Genomic DNA, 23,395 nt, shown 5'->3' with positions numbered 1-23,395 from the left:
CTGAGGGAGTCCCCCTCCATCACTTGGGGGAGTGATGGAGGGTAGGCAGCGCTAAGACTCACCTCTGGAATTCCATTGCCTGACACCGTGCTCTCTGAGGGCCAGAGGCATCCTTCCTGTATGGGTGGAAGGCCACAATCAAGATAATGAACATATTCATCAACCCAGAGTTTCCTTGGGGACTTGTTTTCTTGAGGATCCCCAGGTAAGGCGGTTATCACCTACAGTCTTGGGGAGTTGGGGGCGGGGGGCGGGGGGCTTCGCCTGGAAGATTGTAATTTCCAACAGGCCGCTAGGGGGCTCTGTGAGTCTCAAAACCGTCCCATTAGGAAAGCAGTTACCCTACACAGACTCACTGGGGTCTAGCTTATTCCCGGCGTGTGGATACAGAGAGCAGATACATACGGTTACTGTTAATACGGTCACGCAGGGCCCTTTCGGTACTGATGTTAGGAATGCCTTGGTACCAGGCACTGTGCTCAGCTCTTTAAAGCACTAACTCAGTTCTCCCGAAAAAACAGCATGTAGCTGAACAGCATCCACCCAGCTGGTAAGAGGCAGGGCTGGCATCCACACCTTTTCTGCTGCTGCCAGACTCATCTGGACTCAAGCCGGCCCTAGCAGGCTCTGTGGCCCCGGGGTGGGCCCCTGGCACAGCGCACATGGGCATCAGGAAAACATGAGGGCACACCCACCTGCTCCCCATTCAAGTTGGGAGCCCCGGAAAGGGGTTCAAGCAGCCAGGGTCAGCTTGGATCAACATGAACTTGCCTAAAACCCCTCTGTGAGGCCCTCTGTCCAAGGTTCAAACCATCTCTGCCCACCCACTAGCCCAGGGAGTCTCCACGAGGGAGCTTAGGAATATACCAGTCAATGCTGGGAGGCCCCACTGCAGACCCCAGAATCGCCGCCATCCTTGTCACCTGACTAACCCCAACTTGTGTGCCTGGAGGTCACCTCCTCCTCCAGGGAGGCCTCCAAGGACCACCCACCCACCAGAGGCCCCTCCCCAGGCTCCCACAGCATCTCTGCTCCTGTGCCAGCCCAGCCCCACTGTGAGTAACCTGGCATCAGCTTGCCGCTCTGCACCTGCCCACGGGCTGAGTCTTAACTTACCCTGTTCCCTGACTCAGTGAATGGCCCTGATACCTTTCCAGGTCCCAGTGCCAGACCCACGCGCTGCTTCTGGCAGCTCCTTCTCTCGCCCCCTCCACTCCCCAACACTTCCTTCTCTTCCTAAAAGCATCCCTGGAAAGCCTGTCCAGCCTGCTCATGGCTTCTCCATCTAGATCAGGGGTCCGAAAGCTGACTCCATCAAGGGCCAGGGGGTCTGTCACGCCACTAACACAGCTGCTGCCGGGTGAGCACAGCCACATTAAGAGTCCAAGGGAATGAGCCAGGAGAACCTGATAGAGCGGGCAGCTGGCCCAGGTCTGTCTATACCCAGGTGGCCCCCGACCTGCCCTCAGCTGCAGACTTCGAGCTGCGATCTGTCACTGCAGCGGCTGGCATCTCTGTTGTCATCATCATGCAGTATTTTCTGGCTTCTCTGGTGCAGCGCCAGCTGGGATGTGCGGTCTCAGGGCACAGGGCTTACCTGAACATGAACCCCACCCTCTGACAGATGAGGAAATGAACTCCCAGGGGTCACCCTGAAAAGAGGCCACAGCAGGACAGCTATGGCAGGGGTGGTCTCTGCGCCAAGCAGACAATGGCTGTCTCTGGGTCTCTCCAGGAGGTCATGGGGCCCCAAGACTCTGCAGATGTGCCCTGTCTAGCAGGAGCCCCAGGGGAGCCGCTACATGTATTTCAGGTCTAACAAGCCTCTGCGTTTACCCAGCCGGGCATCCCCAGGGGCCCATGCAGGTGGCTGGTAGATGTCGAGGGGTACTTTCTTTTAGCCTCAGATGTTCAGGAACCAGAACCTGGATCCTGGCCTCCATCTGGGCATGAAGACCCAGTGCTGCCCACATGGCTGTCCCCTTTCCATGGTGACCAGGATCCCTCACATGGAAACCTCTGCCATCTTCCCAGCTCTTACCACTAACATCACTCTTCCTGTGACCCTGTGGGGGGGTGGGCAGGAGAGAGGCGAGCCCCTCCCATTTTACAGATGTGCACACTGAGGCTCAGAAGGGGTGAGATGTCCTGCCCTGGGGCATAGCTACCGGGCTGCAGTCTTCCCGTTTGTCCAAAGTACTCTCTTTTGCACCAGGATCTGAGAGGGGTAAAATAGGCCTCAAGCTGTCGCTTAGAAGCTGTGTGCTGGGGCTGCTGCTGCTAAGTCGCTTCAGTCGTGTCTGACTCTGTGAGACCCCATAGACGGCAGCCCACCAGGCTCCCCCATCTCTGGGATTCTCCAGGCAAGAACACTGGAGTGGGCTGCCACTTCCTTCTCCACAGAAGCTGTATGGCCTCAGGCAAATGTTCCCGCCTCTCTGAGCCCGGTTTCTCCTAAGATGGGCAGATCACCGACTGCAGAGGTGGCAGTGCAGCTGCTGGCTCTGCCCCTTGGGCAACAGCACATGAACACACGGGTGAGCCTCAGATGCTTCTGAGCAGTGGTGCAGCGCCCTCCGGGCACACCGGGCCTCAGGGTTGGGGCGCCCCGTGTTCACAGTCGAGGGACCTGAGCGGACATGCTCCTTGCCTTGGCAGCCTGGCGATGTACACAAGCAGAGATGCCCGAACCCGCCAGCCCGACGTGGCCCAGTGAAACGTCCCTCAAAGCTGAGAGGCCACAGTGGCCGCTCCGGCCTGTTTCTGTCACTGCCCCCCCGATTCCCGGCCAACACAGGCTCAGGGACGTGCTCCCTGCAGAGCCCCGGGGCTGCCCTCTCTGTGATCCGCAGCCTGCTGGTTACACAGCCGCTCCTGTCCAGGTTGTTACACTCCACCTCACAGGTGTGGAGGTGGAAACTGTTTAGCAATGGACTCTGCACCGCCTCCCGGTCCATCTGCTGAGGAACACCCACTGGCGGGCAGGGGCGGCCTGAAGGCGCAGGCGAATGAGGGGGAACGTGGGTGCTGAGATCTGGGGGAGGGTGAGGTCCCTTCCTGCTGGGAGCCGCTCCGTCTGCCCCAATTGTGAGCACTCAACCCCAACACCACATGCACTTGATGGGGGTGTCCAGGCCCCTGGAAGCTCAGGCACTCACCGAGGACAAGGCGTCTTCCCTCCTCCTGCTCTGGCTGTGCCGGCTGATGAAGGAGCGAGCGGACAGCTTGTAGTGGCTCAGCAGACACGTGATCACCACCACCATCACCATGACCACCACCACGATAATGGTGATCTCAACGAACTCCAGCTCCGCTGCAAGACCAAGGGGACACGTGAGACACTGGGGTTCCCAGAGCAGGCAGGGGCTCGGTGCCAGCTTTCCTGAGCACCCATACACCCCAACACACAAACACACCCCAACATCCCTGTACACCCCCAACACTCTGCCACACCCATACACAAACACAGATAACACACCCACGCACAGACATATTTATCACACACACAAGACGCACAGAGACACCACCCTCGACAGGACGGGAGGGTATGAGGGCCACCCCCACCTCAAGGAAGAGGCCTCAGAAAAACCACATTCCGGGAGGCTGCAAACACTGCAACTCTCATTTCTTTTTTTCGGGTTGTTTTGTTTTTTTCCCCCAGAAAGCGGAAAAACCCTCAAGTGCTGGAAAAGGAAAGAGGTTATTTTGATCCTGCCAGAGTCGGGGCAGTTTCTGCTGACTCGAGCGGGTCTGTGTCGGGCCGATCGGCAGGTGGCCATGCACAATGCCAGCAGAGCCCCCAGCAGTGGCAGGTGAGAGGCTGGGGGCCGGGGCAGTGACCTGGCTGCGGGGAGGTGGGGGGGGGGGGCACAGCCAGCCTCCCCTGGTCCAAGGCTGCCCATGGACAAGCCAGGAAATGTGTCTCCCCAGATCCCAGAGGGCAGGCAGGAAGACCCTCCCCCCACCCCCCGCCCCCTGGCACTGACAAGCAATTAGCCGAGGTCTCCCCAGGGGTACAGGTTCAAGCTCAGGGCCACTGACTCAGCGCTTCCTCTTCTCAGACAGACATACGGAAGCTGGAGGAGTGGGGGCGGGCGAAGGTGGGGCCTCGAAAGCAGGCAGTGAGGTGCACTGTGTCACCGTGTGCCATGTGCCACTCACCTGGGGCCTGGCCAGAGCCTGTGAGGGCAGCCCCTCCTGCCAACAGCCTCTGCTTCCAGCGGGAGATCGACTTGTCCCGGGTGGACGTTCCTGCTGGTTCAGCAGGACCCCTCTGCACGCAGCCCGCCCACAGCCCTCTTTGGAGCCCTGGCCACCCCTTCTTCCTACCCAGGCTCTGCGGGACACCCACCTTCTCCCACCATGTTAAGCCTTTTTGCCCAGACGTGCCAAAGTCTGCGTGATGCTGTTAGTTGAGTGGGTCTGCCCCCTGGGGGATACGTGGCAATGTCTGAGGACACTAGTCGCTCAGACTGGTGTCACTAGTGACACAACCGAAGGCGCTCCCAGAATCTAGAGGGTGAGAGCCAAGGTGTTGCTTAACAGCCTACAGTCCATAAGACCACAGGGACAAAGAATGTGCCAGGGCTGAGCATCTCTGTGCAGGGCTGAGCCTATATATGGGTGCTTTTTCATCATCCTGCCTCACAGGTGAGGGGACCCAGGTTCAGGTCATGTGACAGACTGCCCACTGGTGACTCCCTCATTGGATGTCCACTGCTGCACCCAGAATTCCATCTGGAGCCTGGGTCCTGGCTCCAGCCTGGGGGACTGCCCGCTGGTGACTCCCTCATTGGATGTCCACTGCTGCACCCAGAATTCCATCTGGAGCCTGGGTCCTGGCTCCAGCCTGGGGGGTGGGGATGGGATTCACAACCTTATCTCGCCCTGGGAGGGACAGGAGGGATGATGAAGTAGCCAGGGATTTCAGTGAGTCCTTCCTGATGCCTGAGAAGGCTGGGCCCCGCCTGGCGGGAAATCGGACAAGCCTCAAACCCTCAGAGGGACTCGTTCCCTTTCCCGCCAGGAGGGTGCGGGGCCTGAGCTGGCAAAGGCCAGGATGTTGGCCTGGAACCCAGTGGCTGTGGCCACGCCTCCTGCCTCCCCAGACAGGCTGGTCTGGGGCCTGTGTGCTAGGGCCTGGGATAAAGCTGCCCATTCAGGGGACACACAGGCTGGCTTTGTGCAACACCCACGCCCCCTCCTCAGAGGGGCCTGCAACCCCTCCCCCAACACCGTGCACTCTTCACCCCAGCCTGGACTTGGGGGTAGGCACCCTTGCCCTCCTCCGCCCGTCTCCAGGGGCCCTGCCCACGCCTGGCCTGAAGCAAGGGAGGTGTCTGTGTCTCCGTCCCAGGCCTGGCGGCCTGCAGGCTCCTGGCCAGGCCGCTGCCCTCCTCTAGGCAACATCCAGTGGCGAGGCAACAGGGCTGGAGGTGTCCTATTGGGTCAACAGATGAGGCCCCACGGGCCGAGTGGGCGTGAACAAAGCCCACAGCTCTCCCGACCCCCAAAGGGCGGGAGGACCTGATTTCTGGGGTGCAGTGTCAGAGTGAGAGAATCACCCCCAGAAAGGAGCCCAGGGTGCTGAAGGCACTAACATGACCGCACTGGTTCCCGGGCCACAACCCCACACAAATCCATATGGGGGACGACGGGGCGAAATTCTCAGGGGACCACGAAGTGCTTCCAGGCTCTATTCTGGAAGCCAGAGGCCTGGGGTCATGGCCAGAAGGGAAAGGAGACGCCTAAGGGTTGCAGAGTCCCTGAGGCAGCTCCGGGGTGGCATAGCACTCCATGGGGATGCCCAGGCTGGCTCTGTGACCCTCACTCACTCTGAGTCCATCCCAATTTCCCCAAGTGGAAGGGAGAGGCTGTGTGGGGGCCCACATGGCCAGCACTCAGGGAACACTCCCTCAATGTGACCATGGTTAGCAGAGGCTCCCCAGCATACCAGCCAAAGCAAACGAGGACAGTCCAAACCCATATGTCTGAAGAGAGAGGGCCAAGCAGGACCCAGCTGGATATTCCAGGGTGTGCACAGACACGAGGTCTTCCTAGGTGGTATTAGTGGTAAAGACTCCACCTGCCCATGTAGGAGACGTAAGTGATGGGTTCGATCCCTGGATCAGGAAGATCCCCTGGAGGAAGGCATGGCAACACACTCCAATATTCTTGCCTGGAGAATCCCATGGACAGAGGAGCCTGGCAGGCTACAGTCAATGGGGTCACGCAGAGTCGGACACAACTGAGCAACTGAGCATGTGCAAAGACATGGAGACACGGGAACAGGGGGACTGAGGGGGTCAGGAAAGGCCCCCCAACCAACAGGTGATTCATCCCAACCCGCAAGGCAAAAATAAGCCTAGGCTGGGTGTCTTGACCTTGGCCATGGGGTGAGGAGGCTCTGGTCCCCTGGATAGCACAGTGAACTTTCACACTCAGGGTGCTCCTTCCTGGAGACTCTGCCTTCAGGGGACATGAACTCACCTCTTTGGGACATGCATCAGAAAGCATCTGCTGGAATATGGGGCAAATGGGGGGCCTGAGGGCATTTGCATCCACAGTCCTGTCCCCACCCAAGCAACAAACAGAGCTGTGGGTGGCCACCCTCTTAACACAGGCTGTGCTGTCCACTTGCCCCAAGCTCCACCGGGGCCCCAGTTCTGCTTGACCTCATCTGCCTGGCCTCTCTGGATCTTCGTGCTCAGCTCCTCACTCCTGCTCCCACTGCAGGCATCACTAATCGAGCAAGAGCTCCTCCTCATCAGGTCAACAGGGTGCTCCAGACAGGCACTGCTAGCTGAAACCCCAGCAGGCCAGACAGCCCCCAGGCAGGCTGGGTCAGTGCAGCCCCAACTCCCCATCTCTCCAGAACCCAGGAACAGCTGGTGAAGCTGCCTGGCCTTTAACGCCAGCAGCATATTCAAAGAGTTTTAAAAGCAACGAGAGGCCGAAGTCTGCAGGATGGGTGGCTTCTAGACTTCCAGCCAAGAGAGGAGCCCCCAAGATGCAGAGCCACACCGATCCTGCCTCAGCGTCCTCAGTCTCACGGGCTTCCCTTCACGTGGACGTGGGACCAGGTGCCCAGCACACTGGCGGAAGGGATAGGTCCAACCGCTGCCCTCCACTCAGTTCAACTCTCCTGTGACCACAGGGCTCACAGCAAAGCCTGGTCACAAACAAAGGGGAATCAGAGCAGGAGGGGGTGGCGGGCTGGTCCCCAGCCCAAACTCCCTGTTGTCATAGCAACCACTCACTGGGACTACAGTCAGGATGCTAACATGTACAACATGTGCACCGCCCTGCGCTGAGACCACCTCCCCCAGGTTTATGAGAGCCATCACCATTCTATCGTGTAGACGAGCCAACCAAGGCACAGACAGTTCCTCCAGATCAAAGGGCAGGGCCAGTCCCAAATCCAGAGCCTCCTTGAAGGAATAAGAGGAGAAAGGGCCTTTATCTCCTGCTAAATGCTCCCAGCTTTCCTGAAGTATCTGTCAGTTCCCCCGCCTACGTGGGAACACCTCAGAATATGCCTAGCCCTGCATCTGCCAGCTGCTGGCCGTGTGACCCTGGGCATATGCACCCCTGAGAGCTCCAGGAAAGATGAAGAAGTACATGTCAAGGGCTCAGAACAGGGCGGGAGACAGTGGGTGATCCGCTGTCACCACCATCACAACCCCATGCCTTTGGGACAGCAGGCACCCTTCATCCAGGCTGATGCCCTGGAAACACTGAGCATGCTTTCATGGGCCTCTGTCCCAGGGTCAGTCAGAAAAGGTCACCCAGGGTGGTGGCTGGACTTACGGGCACCGGTCCCTGCTTAGAGGACCTGCGCAGAGAACAGGAGTCTTTGGGGAGGAAACATCACACTTCCCTCATTCTGATCTGGGTGTCAGGTCCGCTTACCATGGGGCAGCGGTCCTGTCATTTTTCTTGGTAATTTCCCCCTTGGGGTGGGTGACGGATGCAGCAGGGTCTCTGGGGGTGGCCAAGCCCATCTTCCACATGCAAAGTAAGGTCACTCTTTTTTAATTGAGCGTCTTCTTTCCTCGTGGAATAACTTCAAATTAATAGCTCCGTCCACCTCACTGGAGCAGCCTGACTCTGCTTTTGTGTCTCCTCCTCTAGGGACGGATGCAGTCACTTTGAGGTGTGCATACGGGCGTCTCTGGTCCTTTCCCAGCTTGCCTCACACTAATGAGGGGTAGTGTCTTGGAGCCCCCTCAGGGCCAGGTGTGGCCCGAATCTCTTTGGGTATCATCTTATTGAATCCTCAGCTGCATTCTGTGAAATAGACACTAATATGACCCCCGCCGCCAACTTTACAGATGAGGAAACTGAGGCTGCGAGAAGGGAGATGACTGGCCAGTTCAAGACCCCAAACCCTCAAGCCTGTGCTTTCAGGGATGGGTTAGGCCAACAGCCCCACACCCAATGGTCCTGGGTACCATGGTCCCAGAATGTCAGGAACAGTGTTGGTTTAAGTCAGGCACTCGCATGGAATGGGACTGTTCGCCAGGGTAGATCAAGACTGCCTAGAGCATCACTTGCCATGTGGTCCGTGAAGCCAGTATCTTGGCCAGTGGTCCCACCTCCCCACCAGCACAGAGGAAAGTCACAGGATGGTTGTTAGAAAGGCCTTGCGCCATGCATTTGGGAGAGCTCTGGGCACCTCCCACGAAACTGCATAAAGACACAGCTGCCTTCTCCTCTGTCTCTATCTGAGTGCCAAGCACCTGCCCAGGACAGGACATCCCTCCCCACTTAGTTCCCACAAACCGAGGGGCAGTGTCAGTCCCGTCAGGCCAGGAGTCAGAGAACAGTCCTGACCCCATGGCTTCCTTCCCTGCAGCTGGGGGAGCCAGGATGAGGTCTCAGAATGCTTATTTTAAAATAAAATTAAACTGAATAAAAATTCATGTGAGGCTTTAAAAGGAACCCAAATCTACCAAAATATAGTTCTCAAACTCTCAATCAGACTTTCGATATAGGAAGAACATACAGGATCACACAAGCGACGTGGGATACTATCACGTTAAATACGACCCAGCAGGTTTCCATGGATAGGAAGCCTGTGGTTTCTACTGGTGACCGGATTGCAAGTAGCTGCTGATGCCCTGTGGTTTGGTACCCATGTTCCTGTTAGGGGTGGTTAAGGTGAAGATGCAATTCTTTTGCAACCAAGTTTATGGCCCTCTGTTCTGAGTGAAAGAGCCAGACCCAAACCAAACGCAGGAGCCTCAGTTCAAACCCCTGTCCGGCTGGTTCCTGGCTGTAAATAGGGAGAGGGCTGGTGCAAAATTTGCCATGCAACGTGTGGGCACAACCATCACTGGGTTTTCAGTTAATCATCGGAGAAGCAGCCGGATACTGGAGATCTTTTCTCTTTCCTTGGCTGGAGAGCTGGGCCAGAGTCCACCCAGCTCCTGCCAGCCCACAGGAGGTTTCCAGACCAGACGACCCCCCCCCCTACCGCCCCCCGCCCTGTGTCTGCTCCGGGCGGAGGGGCAGCCGGCGTGCTCCCTGGTTAACAAGCAGTCCGTGCAGGCGGCCCTGTCTGGCCTCCTGGCCGCACACTGAGGAATTAGGAATTGGCACTGTCTGAAATTTATGAAAATCTAATCTCGTTAGGCCTGCCTGGATGAGACTGGCCGGGGCAGGCCTCATTGTCATTCTGAGGAGCCCCAGCCAGCCTGGGGTTCCTGCCACTTCATTTACTGCCCCTCCCCCACCATCGCATTTGAATAAGAACCCAGCTCCTTTCCCCCCCTGGAATTTCAAATAAAATTGAGCCAGACGTCAAAGGAATAACTTTCTGATCACTCCTGGTGCCATTTCAAACACCCCTGACGGCACATTGATTTCTTAGGGTAAGACCGTTTGTAAGTAAAAGAACGGATCTTTCTCTTAAGGTTCGGGAGGTGGGCAGAAATCTAGGCCAGTTTTCTCATTTTTAAAGACAGACTGTATGCTTACCCAGCCCCTACTCTGTGCCAAGCATGCAGCTGGGCGCCAGGCGCCTGATAGCAGAGCACATAACCATGAGATACTGTCCACGACGCTGTCCAGTGTTGGGTGCAGGGAGGCGAGGGAAAGCCTTGCACTGGGGCCCAGGGCTCCCCGCATTGCTGCTCATGGCAGAGTTCGGAGCACTGATTCAGAACACGAAGTATGCCCCCAAGATTCCTGGGTTCGAATCCCAACTTTGCCACTTTAACTGTGACCTCAGGCACATTACTTAGTGTCCTCATTTGGGGGAGAAAACACGGAGGGCTGACCCAGTTCCCATCCCATGTGGCTGTGGTGAGAACTGTACCGGTCAGTTTGCAGCCACAGACTCAGGTTGGCAGCGCCTCTGCAAGAACACCCGAGAAGCCTCATTACGTGGAATCCAGAACCCCAGGCCCTGGGCCACACCTATCCTCTGCCCCACACAGACCTGAGCTGGGTGGTGGAATCACAGTGGCTGGAGAAGGCCCAGCAAGGCGGTCCCTCTGCCAGCACCGTAGCTGACAGACGGTGCACGCTGGGAGCATCTCTGAAAAGCAAAGTAACAATCTCTCAAAACTTTCAAGCGAGAACTCCTGACCAGACAAATCACCTCCTGGGTATTTATCTCCACACGCAGGTTTCCTGGGATTCTCTGCCTTTAGCTCTCTGTTCTAGTGAGGATTTTGTTCTGTGCTCTGTGAAAAAAAAGTGGAAGTGTGAGTCGCTCAGTCATGTCCGACTCTTTGCGACCCCATGGACTGTTGCCCACCAGGCTCCTCTGTCCATGGGATTCTCCAGGCAAGAGTACTGGAGTGGGTTGCCATTCCCTTCCCCAGAGGATCTTCCCAACCAGGGATAGAACGAGCATCTCCTGCATTGCAGGCAGATTCTTCACCGTCTGAGCCACCAGGCAGGGAAGCCCCTGTGCTCTAAGAGGACCAAACACAGCCCACTCCAGGGCCTTTGAATGAGACCCTCCTTCTGTCTGGAATGATCTTACCCACGAGCCTGTGCTTGCTACCCTCACCTCCTTCCTGATCTCCATTCCAGTGTCACATACACAGAAAGCATGCTGAGCATCCTGTCTGCATCAGTGTCTGCCCTGGTCCCTGGGACCCATGTCCCAAGCCTGCTTCACGGTTCTCTGTAGCTCTCATCAGGGGCTTGCGCCTCTCCCTCCCAGAACGCCAGTGTCCATCGCTCATTCTCTGTGTCCCCAGCACATTCCCCAGGGCAGGCACACAAGAAATGCATGGCATAAAGGATTACAGTGTTCTCAAGTATAAAGTAGAGCACAGGAAGGCCCGCTGCAGGTGAAAAGGCAAAATCCCTGGGAACCACTTAAATGTCCCCTCCGCCCAAGGGGCTGACACAACCTAGGAAGCCACTGCTAGCAGATTTGTGTACAATGATAAATTATACACCGATTTGTGCTTCTTCCTGAGCAAGAGAAGCTATCCAATGAGATGGTACCATCCTTGTTTAAAAAAGCACAGACGTGTATTTTAAAATAAAAGTGATTCAGGTGATGCATACGAACTTCTGTGAGTGACTACATGCATCTACACGGCCCAAGGGCCAGGCATGGGGGTGCCCGAGAGGGGATGGCTCCTTCCTTGTAATACACACTCCTGCACACTCACCCTTGAGCACGTGCAATTACATTCACAGGAAAAGAGACAAAGCATCTGCCAGTCTCCAAACCAGGTAGCTGATCCCTGGAATGGGGGTTCCCAGAGGTCTCCTGGCAAAGACGCTGTCATCTTGGGTCTAGCAGCACTTCTTGGGGCTGGGGGGAGGCTGGGTCAAGCCCCTCAGCCTGGGATAGAGGGCAGTGGAGCCCTGGCTTTGGGTGCCTCTGATGGGCCCTGGGAGTTTAGGTGCTGAGCTGGGGTTGCTCTTCATGGGGCAGGCGAGGGCCTGACCGCCCCTCCATGGTGCCCTGGCTGAGGAGCCCAAGGTGATACCCAGGTGCCAGGTGGTCGTCTAGTCCCCTCACCTGGAGAGGGGAGACACGTGTGGCTGAACCCAAAGCTGCCCTGTGAGACTGTGTCTCCCTACTCTCTCCAACACCGGCTGAACTGACGGCCACTCTGGGGATGAAAGTGTTGTATTGTAGATAGAGCAAATGGGACGACAGAAGATGGGCCACACTGACACCACTCCTTCCATCCACCTGAGCCACCTCCAGCCTTTCCTCGCCTGGCTGACTCCTTCCCTCCCTTCCCTCTTCCCCCGCTGGACTGCACCTGTGTGCACAAGTATGCATGAACACACACACACTTTTCTTCTGGGCTTCCCCCTGATCCCTCCCTGAGCTCCCTAGCATGCGGGCATCACTCTCTCAACTCATGTCTACCCTACTCGGCTCAAGAGCATCTCAGGATGGGAGCACCAGATCTCAGCTCTGCAGCCTGTCCAGCGGAGCCTAACAGAGAAGGCTCCACACTGGTCTGTCCCAGTGTCAGTGGAAGCATTCCGAAGCCCAGGGGACCATACAGTCAAGGTGCACTAATTAGCCAACAAATACAGAGCCAGGTTTAAAGGATGTGAATGATAAATCATCAGTCCCACATACCCTTCTGTGTTGTTCATCTCCTTTAACTAGTAAGACACCTAGTCCTGCATGTAGGCGAACTGCCTTCTTGAACCCAAGTGGCAACGTGTGCAGCGCTTCCCTCATTTTGGGGCTTCAGCCCACACATCCCGAGGTCACCTTGCAGGAGGTCACCTGAGAGAGGGCTGCAGCTGGGTGATGGGTGAGCCCTGAGTCTCAAAGTGTGTGTGTGGCAATGGGGAGGTAAAATCAACTCCAGGGCGAGCAGAGGGCCTGTGTAATCATTTTAGAGCCTCGTGATTAAACGCTCCTTCAATAAGGAAAGACAAAGCCGTGCCTTTTATCTTTCTTGCTATTACCCAAATGGAAAGAACTAATGGGATTTTTTTTCTTATTGTCACCAACATCGAACATCTTTAAACACCCACTGTCAGCAAAATATCAATCACCGTTTCAGAGTTATTGGCAGAACGGAGTGAATTTGCGGCGAGAGAGAGCAGTTTCTGTCAATGGACACGGAGGTGCAATGGAAAGTTATTTAAAATAAATCAAATGTGCTTTGTTAATTGAGGAGAGGAGGCGTGGGTGAGTGAGCTGTCTGCAGTGGCAGCGTCGATGACCGTAATCAGCTTGGAGGGCGTCGTGGCAGGACCTATCAAAATCTAAAAGGCATGCTACCTCTCCAGCTTGCAATTTTAACTTCCAAGATTGTATCCAACAGAAAAATCCGCAGAAGGACCTGAGAGCATACACGTATAAGGACACTTCTGCAGGGTTTTTTGTGACTGTGAACAACCAGAGACCGTCTAAATTCCACTAACCTAACTGTCGTATATATGTATCTCACTGTCTCGCCGTTATATGACCCCAAAATCCCATTCCTGGGCATGTATCCAGAGAAAGCCATAATTCAAAAGGATGCATGCACCCCAGTGTTCACAGCAGCACTTTTGACAAACAGCCAGGACAGAGAAGCATGTCCACGTACAGAGAAACAGATAAAGAAGACATGATACATACATACCATGGAATATTACTCGGCCATCAAAAGGAACAGTACAGTGCCATTTGCAGAGACTTGGATGAAACTAAAGACTGTCATACAAAGTGAAGTAAGTCAGAAGAGAAAAAGAAATATCATTTATGCATGCATGCATGCTCAATCATGTCTGATTTTTGTGAACCCATGGACTGTAGCCTGCCAGGCTCCTCTGTCCAAGCAATTTCCAGGCAAGAATACTGGAGTGGATTGTGATTTCCTCCTCCAGGGTATCTTCCCAACCCAAGGATCAAACCCTGTCTCTTGCGTCTCCTGCATTGGCAGGTGGATTCTTTGCCATGCTGCCACCTAGGAAGCCCATATCACTTATATGGCGAATACAGAAAAATGGTACAGATGAACATACTGGCAAAGCAGAAACACAGTCACAGCTGTAGAGAACAAACTTATGTGTACCACTGTGGGAAGAGGAGCGGGATGAATTGGGAGATTCAGATGGACATATACACACTATGTAGAAACCAGGTAACTAATGAGAACCTACGGTTTAGGGAACTCTACTCAATGATCTGTGGTGACCTCCATGGGAAGGAAATCTAAAAAAGAGTGGATATATGTATCAGTATAACTGATTCCCTTTACTGTATAATAGGAACTAACAGCATTGTAAAGCAACTAAACGCCAATAAAAATTACACACACACCAAAAGACAGGTAAATCCTACAGTGGGGTTTCCCAGCCTTGGTGCTACTGAGATTTTGGGGCTGGATAATTCTCTGCGATGGGGCCCATGCACTGCAGAATGTTTAGCAACATGCCTGGCCTCTGCCCACTAGAAATCAGTAGCACCATCACGGTCAAGTTGTGACAACCAAAAGTGTCTGCCAACATTGCCCAGTGTCTCCTGGGGAGCACAGAACCATGCCTGGCTGAGAACAGCTGACCTATATAGGTTTAAGGATGGATGGCTATTTTTGCAATTATTGCCAAGCAGAAATAATGAAACTGGAACAGTATCTATAATATGCACCCATTTTTATAGCAAAAACGAGGATAAAAATCAAATTGTTCATGATGACTACTACTGAAAGAAGCCATCTATCCTTTATTCTTTTTGTATTTCTATATTGTTTGCATTTTTTATAACAAACATGGACAGCTTTAGTTTCACCAATACTAATTTACATACCAAAGAGATCAGGGCGCGTGCGCTTGTGTGTGTGTGAGTTTCTGAACATGGTGACAACGTGACTCTGGCTTGCCCTCGACACTCGGGAGTCACCGTGTGCTCCTTGGAAACCAGCAGTGTTTCTCTCAATTACTGATTTTCAAGAGCCTGGTGTTTCCCAACATGAGCTCAGAGGGGCTTGGGGGCAGCGCCAGGAGAGGGGATGTGAAGGGGGCTCGGTCTCCAAGCCGCTCTGACAAAGAACTCAGCTCTGAATTGGCCCACAATGCGGCCGGGATTGAGCCACTTTTCAATAGCTCCTCCGCTAAAACCGCGGCCGCGTGCTGGGGGCCTTCAGGGTCGGCGGGACCGGTTTGGTCAGGAGGAGTCTCAGCACCAGCTGGGGGGTGCCCCTTTCTATTAGGACCATGAACAGCTCAGCTATTCTAGGTCTCATCCAGAGCAGAGGCAGGAGATGCAGTGATGGTCAAGGTCACATGGCAGGAGAGGCCAAAGAAACTGTGAGGGCAGAATGGGTTCTCCTGCACCCCTGGGCTCTCTGGAACCGAATCGGATTCAGCAAACACCAGGAGCAGGGTGAGCAGAAGCCCTGGAGCAGGCTGCCTGGGCCCAAACCCCAGATCTACCTGTGGCCAGATGTGTGACCTAAGGACAAGGCTAAATTCCTTATCAAGCGCCCAGTACATGTCAAGTGGCCCATAAGCATCAGCTGTTATCCACAAGGACTTGCGTGACTCTCCTAGGACCCTGGCCTCCTACTTTTCATGCCAATTGCCTCCTGACAGCCTGCACAGTCCTCTTGGCCCGGCAGCATCTCACCTGCCCTCTGAGCAGAACCTCTGCTTCCCTCTGGCGGGGCCTTTGCCCAGGCTAATCCACCTGCCCTGCCCGGGACACCCTCTCGCCTCCTGTTCCTCCTTATCCAGCTTCTGACCCCAGGTCCAACTGCCCCTGCGGCCACTTCCTTCTCTGGCTTTCTCTGGCAGTTGTAAGCTCTCCCATGTAACTGGAAGTTTCTTTTGTAAACAGCACCCTGGTTATCTGCTATAACTTCCTAGAAAATGCATGTCATGACTTAGCCATCCCTTGGTCTGTGTCTTAACTGTCACTGTCCGTCTGCCCATCAGTATGCGGTCTCCTTGTCCTGCAGCTTCCCCACAGCCAGCATGAGACTGGGAAGCAGGAGACTTTCTGCCCAGTCTTTGAAGGACTCCTCTTCAACCCTCAAAGCCCAGCTATGGTTGCTCCAGAGCAACTTTTACATCCTATTACAGTGCCAAACTCTGGCCATCACCATGTGGGACTCCCAGCTCCAAGGAAGAAGGCATCCCCTTTACTGGTCTCTCCCTGGTATCTGGCCTATCCTGGTGCTCAGGCAGCAAAGAAACTTGCATTGGTCAACACACAGTCAGGCAAGCAGCCAGGAGCCTGGAACCTCCAGAGCAGTGCAGGGGCTCGAGATGCAGACCTACAGTGGGGAGCTGGTGCTAAGATCAGCCAACAAGGAGTGGCAGTTCTCACGTGCCTTCCCAAATCCTCTGCTTGGAGCAGAAGAGTACCTTGTATTACACACTGAATCTGTGTCCCCCCTAAAACAATACATTGAAGCCACAACTCCCAAATGTGGCTGTATTTGGAGATGGGGCCTCCAGGTAAGTGATTAAGGATACCTGGGTTCACAAGGGTGGAGCCCTGGTCCTATAGGATTAGTGTCCTTATGAAAAGAGACATCAAAGGGAATTCACCAGTGGTTCAGTGGTTAGGACTCAGAGCTTTCACTGCTGGGGCCTGGGTTTAATCCCTGAGTTTGAGGAAGCTCTGGGTATTAGTGATGAACAAGGAAGCCTGGTGTACTGCAGTCCATGGGGTAGCAAAGAATCAGATGTGACTGAGAGACTGAACTGTGAACTGCACTGGGGAACTAAGATCCTGCAAGTTGCACAATGTGGCCAACAGAAAAAACAAAAAGGAAGAGAGACCTCAGAGCTCACTTTCTCTGCACACATGCCAAGGAAGGCTCATCTGAGGACATAGCAAGAATGCAGCCGTGTATGCCTGAGGAAGAGCCCTCACTGGCACCCTGAACTTAGACATGAGCTCACTAACACATCTTGAATAGTAGGAGCTGATGTAGGGAGACTGGCTGGCTGCAAACTGTGGAAGTGGCAAACCTGCCCTGCGTGGGGGGTAGATGGCTGGCGGTGGGGGGGGTCTATGGAGACACAAATGTACCTGTGGGGACACCAGCAGCCTGCCCACAACCCCATACATGACGCCAGGGCCTCTGTGATCTTATTTTCCACGAGGGATGTTCTCTTCTGTGGTCTACTTCCAACCTCAGGGACTCTGCTGTCCCACACGATCATTCCAGGAGCGCATTCACCAAGCATCTGCTATGTGCTGGGCCCAGATCCTGGGAGCTGAAGTTTCCCAGGGTGATAAATAAATCCTGCTCTCCACAGCAAAAGGGTTCAAACCTGTGCTGCCAGAAACCTGGCTAAATTTATTTCTGGGCCAGACGACTGATGGTCTGGACTCTCCCAAGGCCATTCATTCTAACAACACACCTACAACAGACATGGCCCCAGCTCCCAGGGCTTCCCAGGCCTGAGCTGTCATCTCACGGACCTTTCCCAGCAGCTCCAGGATTGGGGGGTTTAGTCCTGTGGCACCCTTGTTACACGGACAGGGAACCTGAAATTTGGAACTCACACAGATCTCTACGTGGGGCCTGGTATCCTAACTGCTGTCCTCTGGACCAGAAACTCAACACAAAGCCGCAGCACAAACCACCGCCTCCTGGCGGCCCCAGCTGAAGTGGTCCCTCACTCTGGCTTACCTCCTCTTGTCTCGTAGCAAGAGCAGCAGCCAGCAAAGGCCGATCCACTAGGAGCCAGACTGGACCACAAGGTGACACAGACACTGCATGCTGGCCAGGGAGGTAGGACGGCTTATCGCCTGGATGTGGGATGCAGGTCCAAGAAAGAGTCCGGAACCGGGGGGAGGAATTCCTGACTGAGAGTTAATTTACAGGCTTGGGGGGCTGGGTGGGGGCTCTAGAAACCAAGGAGGGATATCCTGACAGTTGGCCACTGCATGGACCCCCTGGCTGGGAGGAGCTCAGGTGGGGGAGTGACCACACTCCTGCAGAACCATGGCTACCACACCCCAGCAGGTGGGAGCATCAGTGTCTGTCTCTGCCTCTCTCCAAGGGCCCGCAGGTCAGGCTTTATCTGAGGGTGTCTGTGCATCTGTCTCCTCCTGTTGACTTCCTGTGTCCATACATCCTTCTCTTTGAGCTGTCTGTCTTTCTGAGGGTCTCCTGTGGGTGCACGTGTGCACGTGTGTTTGTGTGTGTGTTTGAGATTGTCTGGCGTCTAAATCTGTCCAGTCTTTCCCTGTGGTGCTCATGAGTCCCTTCCTCTTTCTTTTTTGGATGATGAACAAAACAAATCCCCAGAGGGCAGTGGAAAGCCTCCCAGACGCCAGACACCTCCCCGAAAGCGGTTTGCCGCTCCATGGTCTCCACCCGACGGGTGAGGCTACTCCAGCCCTTGTATCATTTCCTCTTGAACATCTTCCAGCAGCAGAGAAATCCCAAACAATGGAAAGAACAAGGTTCTCTGAGGAACACAGAGGCTCATGGTAGGACTGAGATGTGGACCAGCAGGGCAGTGGGAGGCAAGCAGCCTGGTTTCAGACTTGAGTCCAGACGTCCCACTTCCTGTATGTGTGACCTTGGCCCCCTGCTCTGCTTCCTTACCGTAAAGCGTGGATCAGTAACAGCATCACCTGCCAGGATGACTGAGGATTACCTGAGCCAGTGTTCATGGGGTTCTCAAGGCAAGCATACTGAAGCAGTTTGCCATTCCCTTCTCCAGTGGACCATGTTTTGTCAGCAAATTCTGACATTTTGAGCAAACTCCAGGAGATGGTGAAGGACAGGGAAGTCTGGTGTGCTGCAATCCATGGGGTCGCAAAGAGACAGACACGACTTAGCGACTGAACACCACCACCACCCAGTGGCCCCATCCCAAACATCCTCACCTCTCACCTCACTCTGCATCTCCCGATGGCCAGTCTTGGCCACGAGGGGCAATGCAGTGTATGTTAGGAGCCTGGATTTTCTGCTTTTTCCCACAGGGCTTCCCAGGTGGCTCAGTGGTAAAAAATCTGCCTGCCAAGGCAGGAGACGCGTGTTCGATCCCTGGGTCAGGAGGATCCCCTGAAGAAGGGAATGGAAACCCACCCCAGTATTCTTGCCTGGAGAATCCCACGGACAGGGTAGTGTGGTGGGCTACAGTCCATCCAACTCTGCAACCCCATGGACTGTACCCCGCAATACTCCCCTGTCCATGGGATTGCAGAGTCAGATATGACTGGGCACACACGCATGCACCATGGCTCTAGGGGCAAAGGACAGTCCCTCCCTGGTCTTCTCGAGGACAGTAATGTACCTGCAGAGTGCCCAGCGCGTAGGCCAGCGTCTGATAAGAGTAACTGTCTTTATTGACGCACCTGCCTGCTGGCTGCTGATCTCACCTCAGCAGCAGGAAAGCTCCACGCAAAGACCCTTGTTTATCTCTTTCTCAATGAATCCCTGGAGGGCAACACCATGCTTGGCACAATATGCTGCTGTCAATTAATAATTGAAGGAGGAAGGAATTCACGTCCAAGGTCCACTCTCCAGGACTCACATCTCTCTCCCAGAGGCCAGGGGATAGATGGGTGTTGATGAAACGTGGAAGGCCTTTTCACAAAACGAAATCTGCAACTACCATATGACCCAGCAATTACGCTCCTGGGCTTTTAGCCCAGAGAAACGGAAACTTATGTTCACACAAAAACCTGTGCGTGAATGTTCATGGGGTCTTTATTTGTCTCAGCCCCAGCCTGGAAGCAGCCCAGATGCTCCTGGGCAGGTGAATGGTCAAACTTACCCTAGGTATCTCCGTGGCACAGAAACAACAGAAAGGAATAAACTATTGATGCATCAAATGACCTGGGTAGATCTTTAGAGTCATGCCAAGTGGGAAAAAAAAATCCATCTCAAAAGGTTACATACGGTATGATTTCATTTATATAACAGTCACAAAATGAAAAAATTATAGAGATGAACAGATTACTGGTTGCCAGTGGTTCATCTGATAAAATTGCATAGAACTAAGCATGCACACAGGCGCACACAAATGCACGCACACACATGCTCACTCATTCGGATGAATGCATGTAAACGGGGGGAACTGGAACAAGGTCAGTGCATGTCAATTCCTGGTTGGGATACTGAACTATCACTATGGAAGACGTCAGCACCGGGAGAAGCCGGAGGATACATATAAGAGTTCTCCCTGTATCATTACTCACAACTGCATGCAAATCTACAGTTATCTCAAAATAAAAAGTTTATAAAGAAAAGTGAGGCCGTACTGGGGCCCTGTCCGGTAGAGGGCAATACCAGCTACTTCAAGCGACCCCTGGGGTGTGCACAGCCCAGGCCTGGTGTTGGGTGAGTGGTTTACTTGTGGATGGGGGGTAGGAGCCGAAACAGAAGCCGCTCCCCGCACCCCGCCAGCCTCCCTCCGTCTCCCGCTCACAGCATCTGCCATCTGGCTGTTGCAGCCAGCCAAACGAAACCATCTCTCGGCTGTCATCTTTCAACTTGCAGGTCTGGCTCCCAGGTTTGAAGATTAAATTCTAAACATGCCATTTAAAATTTAGAAACGAAGAAGGAAGATTTTAAGTAACCTCTAAGCCCTGTCTTCCCCCCAGCAAAGAGCACAGCACCTCCTACTTCTTTCCCAAAGGGAGGGAGAGCAGCTAGAGTTCCCCCAAAGTATCACCACATCCCCAATACAACCCAAGACCCCAATTCTGAAGGTCAAACTGTCACATGTCCCCAAAGTAAAGCAGCACCGCTAAGTGTCAATGTGTCGCCAATGACGAAGTACCTGCAAGCTCTGCTGCCAGTCACCACCTCTGGCACAGAGGAGTCAGGAACTACAGGGGTCTGTGAACAACACGGGCATCTTGGGAGACATCTGAGTGTCCTCTCAAATACTGTTCACCTGTCTTCTCTGGAAACTTGACTGGATCTGGAGTTGACCTGTCATGAGCGCTGGTCCCTCTTCACCTGGCGTTCAGTCCAGCCCTGTGGTAGTTCTGGAGAAGCTAGAACACTCCAGTATTCTCACCTGGAAATTTCCATGGACAGAGGATTCTGGCAGGCTATAGCCCATGGGTCTGAGTACACAATATTTAAACTAATTATGATGACAGGGAGAGGAAGGGGTGGACGCCTAAGTGGTTCAGAGAACCTTGCAGCAATGGGGGTCATGAATGAGGCTGCCTGAAAACAAGCCTACGAGATGCTGGGCCTCTGGGGGAGGCAGCAGCTTGGAAACCCCCAATATGGTCAGACACAGAAACGATGGACCACAGAGGGAGGAGGGTTACTCAGAGTCACATAGCTACCTGGGCAAAGCTGGGGGTGGGGCCAGAATAGGCTTCCCAGTCCCTTGGATACCAGCTGCCCACACTGGCATACCTGGCCAGGGTCAGCACGATGCACCACTCTAGAGAATAAGGGACATGATCCTGCCTGTCCTTCCATGAGCCTGCCTCATACTCACTGAAAGCCCCAAGGAAGCCTGGTGTGATGAATAAATGGTAGGCATGACTTCTGCCCATCAGACACACCAGTGGTGAGCATTTTAGCTTCTATGACTTGGCTGTGCTGTGCTATAAGCTTTAAAAGCAAGCTATCTATCATTCATCTACCTACCTACCTATCAATTAATTGTCTATATGTATCTATCATTCATCTAGCTATCATATCTATGCCTTTCATTCATCTATCATCTATCTCTCTCTATTATTCATCTATCATCTATCTGTCTGTCTATCTGCCAATCAAGGCTCCCAACCAGCCACATGTCCTCTGTCTTCACCTACCTGGACAGATGCAGAGACCACCAGGCTGCCCACACTCACGCACTACCTTGAGGGCAGGCTCTGAGGGTAAAGGCAGTGGTTCTCACTGGGGACGATTCTGCCACCAAGGGACCTCTGGCGATGCCTGTAGACACTCTGGTCATCCCACCTGGAAGGGTACTGCTAGCATCAAGGGGGAAAGGGGCCGGGGATGCTGCTGAGTACCCCACAGCACATAGGACAGCTCCTCAGAGAGGGATTATCCTGCCCAATGCTGTTATTGCCGAGGTCCAGAGACTCTGGAGTCACAGTGCCTAGAACATAAAACCTGCTCCCTAAACAGCATTCAGGCAGCACGAGAGTCCTCGTTTAGGCTCAACACGGAGACAGTGGCAAGGATGCGAGTTACACATGGCTGGTTTAAGGACTAACAACAGCTCAGTCTGTAAATCTGATGTGAAAATAGACAAATGATGGAAAAGCCCTTGCGCAACGAACAGCCGGATTATACGTTTCTGAGGGTTAGAGATGGAGCAACTCCCTCTTGTCCTAGGCACACAGTAGGTGCTTCATAAATGCTTGTGAAAGATGCACGTGTGCTCAGTTGTGACCGACTCTTTGCGATCCCATGGGGTTCTCCAGGTAAGAATACTGGAGTGGGTTGCCATGTTCTCCTCCAGGGATCGAACCCACATCACCTGAATGGGCAGCAGATTCTTTACCGCTGAGCCACCTGGGAAGCCCTGTGAAACAGTACATGGGTGAGAATGAGAGAAAGCAGCCTGTGTTGTTTCCAGGCTCTTCTCTGGAGGATACAGAATGAACCGACTATGTGTGGGGCCCGTATCAGTGATAAAAAGGATCTCTAGATGAGACGTCAACCTGTAGGAAAACCAGGGTGTCTGACAACGTTTGGCTTCTGCCTTTTACGCAACCAGCAGTCACTATCTGAGAGCGCTTTTATGCAAACACAGAGAGACTGTAAGCCCCGGTGCCTCTAAGAAACCCAATGTCTTCATTCAGTCTTGACAGAGAGCTGCAATGCCTCGGGTAGCTCAGGGTATAGCCTTCAGATGTAAAGCAGGGCCCCCTGATGGCTGGGGAACTTGGCATGGCCATCTTCCTGGCCAGTCCTCCTGAGCCTTGAGCTCCTACTCATCCACCCCAGGTTCTACCACCAATGGGGTGAGGCTGTGTCCAGGCCTACAACAAAGTGTGCCCTGATCGACTAGTGATGTCTGCCCCAGGTGCTGGCAGGACACACAAGAGACGTGTATGGTTCCAACTTCTGGTGGTTACAAGAAGCCCTGCCTCACTGGGATCTACTATGCCTTCCAAACCTGCTGTCTACCTGAGACCCAAAGGGCACCCTGACCCTGGCATGTGTCTCCTTCCTGCCAGGGCAGTAAGGGGCAGTAGGCAAGCTGCCCTGAACCTCTACTTCTAGACTCTACAGTTAGCAGGTAAACATAAGAGAAGTTTTTTTTTTTTTTCTTCTTCTTGAGCCACAGTGATAAGGACACTAAGGAACCTGCACCAGGGTGATCCCAGCAATGAGAAGGGAAGGGGTCCTCCCAGGCCTTTCACTTTTTAGGACAAAATTTTTCTTCTGAGAAAAGTGCAGATTTCAGGTGTCCTCAGTGGTCGTTGTTGTTGTTCAGTCGCTAAGTCATGCCCAACTCTTTGCAACCCCATGGACTGCAGCACCCAAGGCACCCAAGG

The 23,395-nt window shown here is 54.0% G+C and overlaps 1 protein-coding gene across 1 annotated transcript in view; it reads right to left on the bottom strand.

Annotated features, from left to right (window-relative positions):
• The window catches only part of PMEPA1 (prostate transmembrane protein, androgen induced 1), a 53,689-nt gene that overhangs the window by 1,192 nt on the left and 29,102 nt on the right, over positions 1–23,395 (bottom strand). The window contains exons 2-3 of the mRNA XM_052651014.1: positions 3,159–3,313; positions 63–116 (exon numbers count right to left, since the gene is read on the bottom strand). Coding sequence (XP_052506974.1) covers positions 63–116; positions 3,159–3,313 — 209 coding nt within the window. The remainder of the gene's footprint in view (positions 1–62; positions 117–3,158; positions 3,314–23,395) is intronic.

The sequence above is a fragment of the Budorcas taxicolor genome, chromosome 13, assembly GCF_023091745.1.
Source record: "Budorcas taxicolor isolate Tak-1 chromosome 13, Takin1.1, whole genome shotgun sequence".
Taxonomy (NCBI): Eukaryota; Metazoa; Chordata; class Mammalia; order Artiodactyla; family Bovidae; genus Budorcas; species Budorcas taxicolor.
This window is presented reverse-complemented; position numbering and strand designations above follow the sequence as displayed.